The sequence below is a fragment of the Pan troglodytes genome, chromosome 9 (genome assembly GCF_028858775.2).
Source record: "Pan troglodytes isolate AG18354 chromosome 9, NHGRI_mPanTro3-v2.0_pri, whole genome shotgun sequence".
NCBI classification, from domain to species: domain Eukaryota; kingdom Metazoa; phylum Chordata; class Mammalia; order Primates; family Hominidae; genus Pan; species Pan troglodytes.
In genome coordinates this window covers 91,367,102-91,382,609 of record NC_072407.2, presented here as the reverse complement: position 1 = coordinate 91,382,609, position 15,508 = coordinate 91,367,102, and the positions used below count along the sequence as shown (strand labels likewise).

The window sequence follows — 15,508 nt, the reverse complement described above, 5'->3', positions numbered from 1 at the left end:
CATATACCTGTCTGCTATTTGTATGTCTTTTGAGATATGTCAATTTAGATATTGTGCCCATTTTTAAATCTGATTATTAGATTTTTTTCTTACAGAACTATTTGAGTTATTTATATATTTTGGTTACTAATCTCTTGTCAGATGGATAGTTTGCAAATATTTTCCCCCATTCTTTGGGTTAGATCTTTACTTTGTTGATGTATCCTTTGCTGTGCAGAAGCTCTTTAATTTGATGTAATTCCATTTGTCTATTTTTGCTTTGATTGTCTTTGCTTGTGGGATATTACTCAAGAAATCTTTGCCCAGTCCAATGTCCTGGAGAGTTTCCCCAGTGTTTTCTTTTAGAGGTTTCATAGTTTCAGGTCTTAGATTAAGTCTTCAATCAATTTTGATTTTTTTAATTTAGGAAGAAATAGAGATCTAGTTTTATTCTTCTGGCATGTTGTATTTCCATTATCATGCATTTCAAAAAATTTTAAAATTTCCTCAATAATTTCATCATTGACTCACTGGTTATCAGGAGTATACTGTAAAATTTCTGTGTATTTGTATAATTTCCAAAATTCCTCTTATTGATTTCTAGTTCTATTCCATTGTGGTCAGGAAAGGTGCTTGATATTATTTCAAGTTTTTGAATGTTTTGAGACTTTTTTGTTACCTAACATATGATCCTTGAGAATGACCCATGTGCTGAGGAGAAGAATCTGTGTTCTGCAGCCATTGGATAAAATGTTCTGTAAATATTTATTAGGTCCATTTGGTCTATAGTGCAGATTAAGTCTGATGTTTATTTCTTGATTTTCTGTCTGAAAGATCGGTCCAATGCTAAAAGTGGAATGTTGAAATCTCCAACTATTGTTGTATTTAAGTCTTTCTCTCTCTTTAGCCCTAATAATATTTGCTTTACGTTTTTGTGTGCTGCAGTTTTGGGTGTATATATATTTACAATTGTTATCTCATCTTGCTGAATTGACCCCTTTATCACATTATGATTTTTTTGGTCTCTTCTTATGGTTTTTGTCTTGAAATCTATTTTGTCTGATATTAAGTATAGCTTCTCCTCTTCCTTTTTGGTTTCCATTGGCATGGAATATGTTTTTCCATCTGTTTATTTTCAGTCTATGTGTATCTTCATAGGTGAAGTGTGTTTCTTGTAACCAGCAGATCATTGGGTCTTTTTGTTTCTCCATTCAACCACTGTAAGTCTTTTGATTGGACAGTTTATTTCATTGACATTCTATGTTATTGCTGATAAGTATGGCCTTTCTTGTACCATTTTCTTATTTGCTTTCTGATTGTTTTGTGGTCTTCTCTTTCTTCTTTCCTTCCATCCTGTCTTCCTTTTGGTGAAGGTGATTTTCTCTGGGGGTATGTTTCAATTTCTTCTTTTTCTATTTTTTATGTATCTGTTGTATGTTTTCTGATTTGTGGTTACAATGAGGCTTGCAACCAATATAACCCACCTCAGGCCCACAGTGAGGTACTGCGTAGCTACTGCCTATGTTCATTCAAGGCCCAAGGACTCCTCAGTCAGCTTGTAGTGAATGCTTCCAGGCCTGGGACTTTTACTTCAGGATAATGCATTCCCCTCTGGCCCAGGGAGTGTCAAGAAATGTCATCTGAGAGCCAGTGCCTGGAATCAGGGAACCTTGCTTGGTGCTCTACCCCACTGTGGCTGAATTGGTATGTAACCTGCAAGACAAAGTCCCATTCACTCTTCCCTTTCCTTTTCTTATGCAGAAGGAGTCCCTCTCCATAACAACCACAGTTGGGAATTTGCTGGGTCACACCTAAAGCCAGAACATCTCTCAGTCTCACCCAAGGCCCATGGCGAGTACTGCGTGGGTACCACTGCTGGTTATTCAAGGGCCAATGGCTCTTTAGTCAGAAGATGATTAATCTTGCCAGGACTGGGTCCTTCTCTTCAAGGCAGCAAGTTTCTTGCTTGCCCAGGGTGTGTCTAGAAATGTCATTCGACAGTTAGTGCCTGGAATCAGGGCCTCAGGCCTCTGCCCAGGGCCCTATCCTACTGTGGCTGAGCTGGCATCCCAGAGGCAGGACAAAGTCCTCTTTATTCATCCCTCTCCTCTCTTCAAGCAGAAGGAAGAGGTCTCTCCCAGAACTGTGAGCTGTGTTGCCTGAGCTTGGTAGAGAGGTGGTGCAAGCACTCTCTTGGCTGCTCTGGCTAGTGTCTCACTGGGGCGTGTGCCCCCCACGTCACTGGCTGTGAGCCCTGCACAGTACCAGGACTTGCAGGGAATTTCAGTCCTTTAAACCTAGACTGCCTTTCAAGTTTATTTACAATCCCAGAGCACTTTAGCCCAAAATGGCAAGGCTTGCTGAGACTTAGGTTTTGACTGCTAGAATGGGCAATTCCTTTTTGGCTAGTACTGGGTCTAAATGCTTCCTCTGTGGGCTCTGGCTGAGTTCCTCCTGGTGTTGCTTTTCATTGTGACAGGGCAACAGAGTTCTCTTCTCCCTAACCTCCTTATGTATCTGTGAGTTCCAACCCAAAAAAGAAAAATAAAATAGAACATTGTGCCATATTCTAGGTAAACTATAGTGGTTCTGGGGATAGGAGTGTTTATTACCCATCTTTATGCAGGGAATCCCTTTCACATATCACTCACTCAGTATTTACTGGATGAAGCTGAATTGCATTAATTAGTTTAAGCTAGGAATGTGTTGTCCTAGGCTCTTCCAATTTTCCTCAAGTATCAAGGCATTACAGATGACAATAAAGGATAATCTCTAAATTTGTTTAACTATAACTTGGACTGTCATTTTGTAACTATCATTTATATTTAGTCTTATCTAGGTAATTAGTTATTATGGCAACTAGTATATTGATTCCCATGCCAAAGGAATTAGCTTTTAAATCTTAACTATTTTGATTATATTGTAGACTGGCACATTTTTGTTCGGGGTCTTTATGCATCTCTGTGGCTAAAAAATCTGAAAGAAAAGAAAACCCATGCCTCCTATTTTATTTTATTTTATTTTTTTTGAGACATGGTCTTTCTGTGTTGCTCAGGCTGGTCTCAAAAGTCTGGCCTCAAGTAATCCTCCCAGCTCAGCCCCTAAGTGCTGGGTTTACAGGCATGATCCAGCATGCTCAGACCCAGTTCTCCTGATTTGTTTTATTTCACTTTTTAGTTCTTCAATTTTTCACTTAAATATATGGGGTGAAAAATATTATTGAATAATTAGATCTCTCTTAGATGGAATCCAAATTCTTCTCCTCCATAATATTTACATATTTTCAATATGTTAATAAATACAATGTCCTATATAACTATGATCTTTAAGATATAAAGTTTTTTTAACTTTATATCTTTTGTTTGCCAACTTCCAATTTTGTTTGTCAACTTCCAACTTTTTATTCATTGGATTTTTAAATTTTATGTAAAAAGTAGTATTTCTCTATAGTAATTATGGACTAATATCTTATGGTTTATTCACATTTGTTGATATTTTATGCTGTAAGCCAGTTGGCAGTAGGGATTGAGGTCATGTGATATTTTCCCCATTAAAGATGCCTTATATTTCTATAGTTTGTATGTATATATGTCTGCTTATATACATAGATATAGTATATACAGAACATTTTTATGTACATGAAGTCATTTATGCTGTAAGTTGTATATATTAATGGATTTTCTTAAACTTCCAAACTGCGAGTTTATTTTTTCCCCAGTTTTGGAGATAGACCAAATACTTTTTCACATAATTTTTATCTCAGTTTTTCTGCAGGGAACTTTTTTATATTAGCCAGTGTTCACAGCTGGTATTACAAGATGAGAAAGTTGGGGGAAAGGAGGAGGAAAAAGCACTGTATTTATTTAAGAAACATTTTCAGTATAGTACTGTCTTTCTGAAACATGAAATAAATATTTTATCCTCCACTGTCATTTTAGTGAAGCATGAAAGCTGAGGAAATACTAAGAAGTAATGGATGCTGACCTTTTTTTTTTCTTTGCAAGGGGTCAAAGCTCTTCCCTTTTTATACCCGTGAAGTACAGAGGAACAGGTACTGTTTCTCTTTTTCAGTTAAGGAAACTTAGGGAAATGACCTATTTTACTTCAGGTACTCAAGGAAGTTGTAAATGTTGATCCTAAGCCCTTAAGACCCTAGGCTATACATTAGTCAGCTGCACAGAGATTGTGGCAGAATCAGCTACCTAATTTGCAGGGCCCACTGCAAAATGAAATGTGGGATTCCTTGATCAAAAAATTATTAAGCGTTTGGAGATGATGACAACAGAGCAGTAAACCAATAGCAGGGTCTTTCTAAAGAGCAAGGTCTGGTGCACCTGCACAGATTACAAACACATGATGTTATTCCTATCTTGTAAGCTTGGACCACCCCACCAGTAAGAGCTAGACACAATTCCTGCCGTGGTTAAGCTGCAGATGACAGTACTCTTAGCTATCAAAGGCAAGAGCCAGGAAAGAATGCAGAGGCAAGAACTCTGTTAGGCCAGAGAAACAAAGTGGGGGTGGGAGTAAAAGCTTTGGTAGGGTGGGTACCCAGATACTTAGGATTTCCTGAGGCACACTGGATCTGTAGTTTAGGAAAGCACTCTACTTCTAAATGCACCTAGCAAGTAGACTTTACTCTCTTGATAACTGTCTGTTACTTAATGTTACTATCTGTTACTTAATAACTGTCATGTTACTACATGCCATTTGCTAAAATATAGACCTCCTTTTTGAAGGTTGAAAATGATGTCAAATATCTGTTAAAACCAGATGACTCCCCGATCAAGTGTTTCAACAACAATCACAACAAAAGTTGTTTATATACTTCTGGTCACTAAGTTAATCAATGAATATTTATTGAGCACTTATTATAAGTCATAAGCACTATTTTAGGCAGTAGAAAAATAGCAGTGGAGCAGGATAAACCCTTGACTTTAAGAAGTGCACATTCTGGTGGATTCTACAGAAGTTAGAGAACTGCAATAAATTTTAAAATATACAATTTGGTTTTATTTTTTGAATTAAACTCTTTTTCTTTGTACTTGAAGCAAAATAAAAATAACTGTCAGAATCAAGATATATTTTTACCATAAAGAAAAAAAATCATATTATAAAATATTAGAAAAAAAAGTAGGTTCCTAAGGGATAAGAATTTTTTTCTCCTCCTTCAAAATAGATTAAAATACCACAAATATAAAGGTCACATAAGTGACACTGCATTTGTGGGATATTTTTAACATGAAATTAAAGTAGGGATGATTCTGGCATTGTCCTTTTGTCAGGTGTGGTATTTTGTAATATTTATCTTTTGCCATAAAATCATGTTTTGATTGCCATAAAATCCTGTTATTACTTAGTAGGATTCATTTAATGTATTATATTATTTTATAAGACTTTGTCACAGCTGGGTATTAAAAAGAAAGAAACAAACAGAAAGCAAAACAAACAACAAAAAAACCAAGATAGTATAATTATAATGCCTCTTGAGGGAAACAAGGGAAAAAAAAGAAACCTACAACTTTGAAACATGGTTGAAAGTTTGATAGCACATGTTAAGATCCTTTTGAATGCAGAAACAATTTTGAAACTCCATAAAATCCTTTATTTCTCATGATAGGAGAACACTAGACATTCCACAGATACTTCAAAATTTCTCCTTGGAACATCATACAATGAAACTTAAAAAATTAATAATAAACACTTATATTTCCACATAGTCTGTGCACCTCCTTTCCTCATCCCTCACCATGTCATTATAACTTGGCAAGACTCTCTGTTTACCATTCACTAATGTCTTTTTCCCTTCTTGTTTTTTGCTTTAAAATTATTTAGCATTTGTTTATGAAAGCTACAACAATACATACAAGAATGCTGTCTTTTTGATTCCTACATGATTTGCTATATTAAAACAAATTATGTGTTTATTGTTTGCTTTTAAAATCAATTCACTAGAAATGCATTAGAGATCTATTATGTGCAAGAAAAGTATTAGAGGGATGCTGAGGTTTGGCAGTGAGTATGAATGTATAAGGGATAAATTCATAAGACATGATCCCTTCTACTTATTCAGGAATAAACCAAGTACCTTTGTGCATATGGCTTCCTCATATTGGAATGCCATTCTCCTATTCTCTAACCCCTGGAATCTCTACATCCTTCAGCTGCCTTCTTCTCTGTGAAGCCTTTCTGCAATTTTATAATCAAAGTTCATTACCCATCTCTACTCTCAAGAGGTTATCATATGTTTATATGGCATTAATAATTTTGCCCTTTTTAATTATCATTTTTGGTTCTATGTTTGATTTGACCCATTATATCTGTGCTGTGGCTATTCAATTTAAATTAAAGTGAAATAGTATTAAGAATTCAGTTCTTCACCTGTACTAGCCAAATTTAATTGCTCAATAGCCACTTTTCTCTAATAGTTACTATGTTGGTCATCAGAGACTTAGACCATTTCCACTATCACAGAAAGCTCTATTGGACAGTGCTGCTCTAGACTGTGCATGCCTTTGAAGGCAGTGACCATAATATTGAAACTAATAAGATTCCAAAATTAATAAAATAATATGTCTAAATGAGGTATATCACAGTGGAAGTGTGGGGCAAGAAGCAGGGGCAGTATTGTTTGGCAAATAGACACAGAGCTTTGTGTTATCTTAAGTGGGTTCTGTTACATTTGAGAAGATTTCATTCTACTTTAAAGAAAGGCATGCATCTAAAATAAATAAAGGTACCAGGAATTTAAAACACCATAAAAATCATATAGAACATGTGCCTCAAATTTTAATAAATGTGGCCACAGTGAAGTAAATGGATTAGAGAGATAATATCAGATTTTTTCTATCAATCCAAATATCATTAATATCTAGTCTACATTCCTTTTCAATATTCTTTAGAAAAAGATTGTTATAATGGCCTTCAAATATAAGAATTCTAAGAAATTCTGCACTAATACCAAAGAAATGAGCACTTTTACTCTTTACTCATACAATGAAAAAGTAAGTTATTGCATTCAATTGAGCTTGAAAAATAACACATAAAATTATTGGTTTGATAAAACATGCTCCCTCCGTTTCTAAGTCTATAGCCATATAAAGCCATCAAATTTTGCTCAATGTATACATTGGTCTTCAATTTAAAGATTGTCCATAAAGTAGTGTGGATATTTTGCAAGGGGAATAGGCCTGGTACAGAGGAAGGAGCACAGACTTTGGAATCAGACTAACTGGGCTTTCAGTCCCAGCTCTGCAGACTGACATTATTGTGTTGGGAGATACTTAAGTACTCCCAATCTAAGGCCACTGATCTTTACCATACAAGTTTGTTTTTTTTTTTTTTTTTTTTTTTTAACCAGTAGGTGGCCTTTCAATACTGAGTTAAAAACCTGCCTTCCAGTGAACTTTCAGTACCTTCACCACCTAATTACAGCCAAATGACCTGGGATGTCATACCTGAGTTTTTTTTTTTGATGAATGATTTTATCATTGTCTGTCTTTAGATCTTATCCATATTTCTTTGGTGGCAAGAGTTACAACTAAGACAAAGTAATCTGAGCTCTCTATTCTGTTTGTTTTTTGTGTTTTTATGCATATACCATATTGTTTTTATTACTATAGTCTTGAAATAAAGCTTGAAATCTGAAAGTAAAAAAAGAAGACAAAGTAAGGACAGTTTTAATGGGGTTTTAGGACAGAGATGGCCTATGCTATTTAGCTTGAGTGTAGCTGAACATAATACAAAGCTCTCAAAATTAAAAGGAATTTTAGAATAATACGTGCCACTTTATGTGCCAAGAACAGCACAAATGTTTGATTGGGCTGGCCTGAAGAACTTTACTGTATAGTAACAACATTCACTACTCTAAGGACCTAGAGCATGGTAGAGTTATGTCCACTTGAATGTTATGACAGGAGAAGGGATTAACGACATTTATTTGCCTGGTGTTAAGACCCTAAATTATAAGCAGCCCCATTCCAACACACACACACACACACACACACACACGCACACGCACACACACACACACAATCTGACTCTTGTTTATTTTGAACCCCTTTTACAATGCCTACCTATTTAACCATCTGATTTTCTTTGCGTGACATAGGGGCATGGAGTGAGCTAGGTAGGTTTCTGAACCCTATGCTTTGACTATACTTAGTTAATCTCTTACCTGAATGAAAGCCTTAGGTTTCTCATCTGTGTAATATAAATAAAAACACTTACCTTGTATGATTATTTTGTTTTGAAGTTTAAATGAGAAATAGATGTTCTAAAAATTACTGATGTGATACTTTCTTAGCAAGCATTAATCTTCCCCCTTCCTTACATTTCTCAGAGTTATGTTGTGAGAATTCAGTGAACTAATGTGATATATCATGAGAGGTGAAGAGCATAGAATTTGAATCAGATCTGAATTCAAATCTTGGCCCTGCTACTTATCAACTGTGTGACACTGGGGTATTATTTCATCTTTTAAAATACTTTTGTTTTTAAATTTTAAAATGGGAATAATGATCCTAGTTCATGCAGTTTTTGTGAGGATAATGTAAAATGCATATAAATTTCTCTGGGCTAGACCTGGTGTTTTCCATACATTACTAAGCTATTATTAAAACACTACCCCAGTTACTATCTGTAGTCTGATTTATGTTCAGCTTCTTTGAAGATATCTTCCAAACTAGATCATGAGTTTCTGGAGTGTTAGGAGCCAGATTTGACTCTGTTGAAGTCTGAAGAACCATTGGAGTAGTGCTAAGTGCATTATGCTCATGTCTGTTCAACTTTTGGCCAGTAGAATAAATGCTTGGGGTTTTCTACTTACTTAGCTATCAGTCACTATCCTTCTGATGGCCAATAGGAGCAAAAGGTTTGGGTAAATTATTAATGTAAAGAAAGCTGAATCAAATTCCTAGGTTGTCTAAGTATAATATCCCAGCAATTGTATTGTGTGACTAGAAACTTATAAATGATTAGTGACAAAAATTTGGCTCAATTTTGTATAATATTTATCAATTTATCTCATACATAGGCTATATCTACTGTATTACTTTAAAAAAAATGTATGTTTGTGTGTGGTCTACTATGATGTCATGTAATGCATGCCCCTGCCATGTACTGAATGCTCCCTAATGACTTCATGATGACTAGTTTTAAGGAAGAAAATAAAATTTAAAAAAGGAAGTGAACATAAGCAAAGAGGGAAGAAAGGAAAGTGATCAGGATGAGGAGATGGTGAATACAACCAGAGACTGGCCGGGTCATTGCTTTCCTAACCTTCATATATGGATCTCTTAGTATCATTATACAGTTTTGTTTAAAAATATTATTTTTGTAAAAGCATCATAGCCGTTATTTATTTATTTTTGAGACGGAGTTTCGCTCTTATTGTCCAGGCTGGAGTGCAATGGTGCGATCTCAGGGTCACCGCAACCTCCGCCTCCCGCTTTCAAGCAATTCTCCTGCCTCAGCCTCCCAAGTAGCTGGGATTGCAGGCATGTACCACCACACCTGGCTAATTTTGTATGTTTTTTAGTAGAGACAGGGCTTCTCCATGTTGGTCAGGCTGGTCTCGAACTCCTGACCTCAGGCAATTAAACTACTAAAATTAAGTATTTGAGAGCATGCAAGATAATTTAAAAAGCATGTACTGTAAGCCAACCAAAAACAGATAATCTTGGAAATAAATTTTTCCTTAGTATTCTTTAAAATAATAAAATATACTGCAAAATTTTCAAGCATCTCCAAATCTTACTTTGCCATGCAATACTTGCTTATGCAGCAGTGACCTTGTTGATGCTATGTACAATCTGTCATTTTATGGATTATCCCTACTAGGTAGATGTTAACCACTTCTTGACAAGAAAGGCAGGACACAGAAAGTTGAATGGTTTGTCTTGGTTTCTCACAAAATAAGAAATAATCAGAATGAGATTTTTGTGGTGTGGGCTCTCCTGCCTGATTTATTATTTTGAACTTTTTATGTGGTTCTGTCTATGGAGAAATTGAAAAGTAAACAGATTTAGGGACTGATTGCTGTATATACATTGTTTTCAGACCATAGGAGTGACAAACTTCCAGTTCCAGTTATTTCTGTTTAACATTTCTCTGCAAATCAGCAAGGCTTGTTTTATCCAGGCTTGGCCAAGTTAAATATGTTCCCTGTATTTTTCCCTTATGTTTGGATATCTAGCAAAATATTCCTCATTATACTGTTTATTGAAGTGAAAACTTGTGTGTGATTGTATGAATGCCTAATAGTCTTGAAGTAAAGGCCATCAAATTCAATAATGCCTGGAGAGATTGCATGTATTCTTCTCTACCACATATTTATAGCATTTGTTTGGAGTGCCAAAATTTTTGTTTCAGTTCTATAGATAAGAATTTCTCAAAAAATTTTAAGATTTTTCAATTTCTCCTAAACATAATACATAAGGAACACTTTTTGGATAAATGCTGTGTAAAGTTAGCAAACAAAAACAAAAACAAAAACATTATTTTCTTTTACCGTGTCCCCTGATCTCAAATCTTTTCATTTCTCTGTTTGTTTGTTTTAAATGTAATTTTAGAGGGCTGCTGAAGTATCAAACTAATTTAGATACCCACCCTCCCGGCTGCATCAGTCTTAACCGAACCAGCTCTCAGAATATTTCCTTACCAGAGTATTTCTCAGAACATTTTCATGAACCTTTCCCTGAAGGATTTTCAAAACCGGCAGAGTTTACCCAGCACAAATTTGTGAAGATTTGTATGGAAGAGCCCAGATTCCAAGCTAATTTTCCACAGGTCAGATTAATTTTGTGTTTGATCTCCACAAAGTTTGTTTCCATTTGACTGATCAACATCACATATAAATGTGTTTTTCAAGCTATATATTCATGCATAATAGGATATTTCAGGATGTTTCAACAGTAAGTTAGTACCTATTATTCCATTACAGGTACCTGAGAGTTCAATGCAAAAGGTCTATGATATTAGAGGATACATAACATTTCTACTTAACTGACCATATGACCTTTGCATACAACAGCATTGGTGCTTGCAGCCAAGAGATGACAAATATTTTTTCCCATCATTTGAGAAAAGCTGATTGAATAATAAAAATAGTAGTAAAAAAAAACCTACCACCAATACCACAAATTATTATTTTATTGTATTATATTATTATGTATAATATTGTAAATAGTAAATAGCAAAATCAATTTATTGAATGCTTAATATTATCTGCCAGGCATTGTGCTAAAATGTCCTGTATGCCTAATACAGAACACTTATTAGACATACAGAATGTTTCTTGCAATATTCGCAATGACTATTTGAAGTAATTAATATCACCCTCGATTTTCTGATAAAGAAATTGTACTTACCTTGATCAAAATCTCCAAACCAGTAAGTGGCAGAGGAAGCATGTAAACCCAGGTCTTTGACTAATATGCTTGCTCCTGGTAAACGTCCGTAAGTATTCAGCAATTAGTTCAATAAGGGCCCTTATCTTCCTCTGTGCCTGTGAGAACTGCCCCCGTGCAAATTACACCTTTTATTCCTCACCTATAAAAAGTAGAAGTAGGAAATAGTGATGTCAAATGTCTCTATTGGAAGAGAAGAAAGAGAAGTCAAAAGCTAGAATGAATTTGTAGATGACTTTGGAATCATGTATTAGTTGTGTTTATTATTATTAATAATAATCCTCTAGATCCCTATTAGCCTCTATAATTTTCAGAACTTTTCTGAGTTTCACATAATATTCACAAATATTAGGGCAGGTATGGCGACTCCCATTTTGCTCATGTGGGACCTGACACTCAAAGAGTAAGTGATTGTCTCAAAGGTGCGAGGCTGCTACATTGCAGACCTTGTCTTGCAGTGCTACTCATAACACAGTGTGAGGCTAAATGTTATTATATGCAGAAGAGGCATGATCTGTCTGCATGAAAGAAGGAAGATTTGAAACAACTAAAGTGAGGCTTTAAAAGGTGACCATTAAGACAAGTTTTAGTTGGAGGCCTCAAAGGGATGTGAAAGATAAAGTGTGTAATTTTAGGAGAACAGTAAGCCACATAGGCTTCTGCACTTCCCAAAGTTTGCATGTGTCCTGGGATCAGGGCTAACCATGCAACACATATTCAAAATTGTCATGGTTTCCAAATTATAAATGTTATTTTATGTTCTTATTATATTATATAAAAGTAAGTGGTAAACAACATGCCTAGCATATTGCATCTTTAAACATATGTGCTATACATATTTAACATGTATATACATATTATATGTATGTATATTATGCATATACATTATGTACATTAAAAATCTAGGGTTTTCTTATTTAATAAACATTAGACTGTTACTTTATTTCTAAAATTATCCCCAGATTTATCAGAGATTGTTAACTCCCCTTTATTCTTTTATTAAATATATTGTGTATATACATTACATATCTGTAGGCATAGAAAGGTGTATGAAAGAATATACACTTGTTTGTTCATGGATAGTTACACCCAGAGCATGAGATTGAGGGTAGGGTCTTGATATTACTTTCTGTTTTATTTTATACTTTTGTTTGTTTGAATGATAGTGAGCATCTATTATTTTTTACTCATTTGTTATGTTTTCTTATTTAAAATACAAATTAAAATACTATTACTGTAATGTATGCAATAAGCAATTGGGCAGGGTGTAGATTTCTACAATATGAGTATTTCTTGAAGTATATTTTCAAAAATTTGTCTTAGACTTGGCTTTGGATTTCTGGACCTTTGTGCCTGTACTGTGCCGAAAGACTTTACAGGTATATCCGGAGCAATAAGCCAGTCACCATCATTTCGGTCATAAGTCATCCCTCAGATGTCATGGAAATCCGAATGGTCAAAGAAAATTTTAAAGCAAGACCTGGTCAGGTGAGTCAGTGGTCAGCAACTTTTTAAATAGCCTTTATCCTTATGTAATTTTTGGAATTTAGCAAACATAGCATCATTGAAATAGTTGAAATTCTTAATTGGTCATTTAAAACTTATCTGTTTGTTGCTTTTTAGTATATTACTCTACATTGTCCCAGTGTATCTGCATTAGAAAATCATCCATTTACCCTCACAATGGTAAGAAACATATCTCTTGCTTTTTCACATTTGTAGGGTGCTATGCATATTTTTCTTTTTTTGTGTCCTGTCTCATTCTAAAAGGTATTCAAGGCTATCATAGTATTCTTGATGTTTAAGTAAGCTATCTTTTTACAAGGAAAATAGTTATCTGCTCAAGAACTGTGTAACTACGCTTTATTATTTTTTGACACCTTGCAATTCAGGAAGTAATGAATTAAAACGTATTAAAGCTTGTTGATTCAAAATATAGGCCAAGCACAGTGACTCAGGCCTGTAAGCCCAGCACTTTTGGAGGTCAAGGTAGGAAGACCACTTGAGCCCCGGATTTCAAGATCAGCCTGAGAAACATAAGGAGACACTGTTTCTAGAGTAAATAAAAAAAAAAAAGCCAGATGTGGTGGTACACACCTGTAGTCCCAGCTACTAGGAAGGCTGAGGCAGGAGGATTGCTTGAGCCCCAGTGTTTGAAGTTTCATTGAGCCTTGATCCCACCACTGCTCTCCAGCCTGGGCAAGAGAGTGAGACCTTGTCTCAAAAAAGAAATATATATATATATATATATATATATATATATATATATATATATATTTAATTTCTTGAATATTTACTTTTCTCCTTTTATGGAGTATTTTAATGTATATGGAAATCTTATATATGCACAATTTTCTTTGGAGATGGAATTTAGGGGAAATACGGATACTCTGGGTTGAGGTGGAAGCATTAAACAAAACAGGCAGTGTTTAGAAAAGGTAAAATCCAGTGTAATGGGAGAGAGAATGGAAATAAAATTAGAAAAATCAAATGGAGTAAATAATGGCATGGGAGGGCATCTAGCTAAATAATGGACACCATCAAATATGATTAGCTAGTCAGCATATCATTTAATATTATTATAATTATAAAAATAGCATGAGTTCATTATAAACATTTAGACAATTCACAGATATAAAATAAAATAGAAACTTAAAAAAATTTTTCCCCACTTTCCAATCCTTTTCTCTACTGTTTGACATATGTCTTTCCAGATATTTTCCCATATGCTTCTGCATACATGAGTTTCTAACATTTTTTTGCTGGATCATATTGTTCTGTAACTGGCTCCTTTCACTCAACTACATGTGATGGACATCTTTCCATATTACTGTATGTGCCTCATTCATGTTAATGACTGTATAATATTTCACAGTAGGAAAGTACTGTAATTTATTTAATATTCTCATTGATGTTGGATATTTGGACTTTATTCATTTTCTAAGAAAGATAATTGAGAACAGAGACCACATGTTTAAATGTATACTTAAGAAAGATAGCAAAACTATTTTATATATATGGTATGTATACATGCAGACAGATGGGAACATGTTGTACAGCATGTTGTAAAACATGTTCCCATCTGTCTGCATCTATACATCCCATATACATGAAATTGGTAACATGAAAATAGAAGGGAATAATTGAAAAGGGAGAAAATACACAAGTAAGTTTGTCTTTACTTAAATAACTTAAGAAGTTTTGCCTAATCCTGAGTTCATAAGAAATTTACTTCAGATTGCCCTGGCCAGAACTTCCAACACTATGGTGAATAGGAGCGGTGAGAGAGGGCATCACTGTCTTGTGCCAGTTTTCAAAGGGAATGCTTCCAGTTTTTGCCCATTCAGTATGATATTGGCTGTGGGTTTGTTATAAATAGCTCTTATTATTTTGAGATACGTTCCATCAATATCTAGTTTATTGAGAATTTTTAGCATGAAGGGCTGCTGAATTTTGTTGAAGGCCTTTTCTGCGTCTATTGAGATAATCAAGTGGTTTTTGTCTTTGGTTCTGTTTATGTGATGGATTACATTTGTTGATTTGCATATGTTGAACCAGCCTTGCATCCCAGGGATTAAGCCAACCTGATCTTGGTGGATAAGCTTTTTGATGTGCTGTTGGATTCGGTTTGCCAGTATTTTATTGAGGATATTTGCATCAATGTTCATCAGGGATATTGGTCTAAAATTCTCTTTATTTGTTGTGTCTCTACCAGGCTTTGGTATCAGGATGGTGCTGGCCTCATAAAATGAGTTAGGGAGGATTCCCTCTTTTTCTATTGATTGGAATAGTTTCAGAAGGAATGGTACCAGCTCCTCTTTGTACCTCTGGTAGAATTTGGCTGTGAATCTGTCTGATCCTAGACATTTTTTTGGTTGGGAAGCTGTTAATTACTGCCTCAATTTCAGAGCCTGTTATTGGTCTTTTCAGGGATTCAACTTCTTCCTGGTTTAGTCTCGGGAGGGTGTATGTGTCGAGGAATTTATCTATTTCTTCTAGATTTTCTAGTTTATTTGTGTAGAGGTGTTTATAGCATTCTTTGATGGTAGTTTGTATTTCTGTGGGATCAGTGGTCATATCCCTTTTATTATTTTTATTACATCTATTTGATTCTTCTCTCT

The 15,508-nt window shown here is 34.9% G+C and overlaps 1 protein-coding gene across 17 annotated transcripts in view; it reads left to right on the top strand.

The window, feature by feature from the left end:
* The window catches only part of NOX4 (NADPH oxidase 4), a 174,149-nt gene that overhangs the window by 78,303 nt on the left and 80,338 nt on the right, over window positions 1–15,508 (top strand). For all 17 annotated transcript variants that reach the window (XR_010147622.1, XM_009423943.4, XM_001136458.7 and 14 more), the window contains 3 exons: window positions 10,551–10,767; window positions 12,711–12,875; window positions 13,011–13,073. Coding sequence is in view for 16 of the 17 variants with exons in the window: in XM_009423943.4 (XP_009422218.2) it covers window positions 10,551–10,767; window positions 12,711–12,875; window positions 13,011–13,073 (445 nt within the window). In the remaining variant the exon portion in view is untranslated. The remainder of the gene's footprint in view (window positions 1–10,550; window positions 10,768–12,710; window positions 12,876–13,010; window positions 13,074–15,508) is intronic.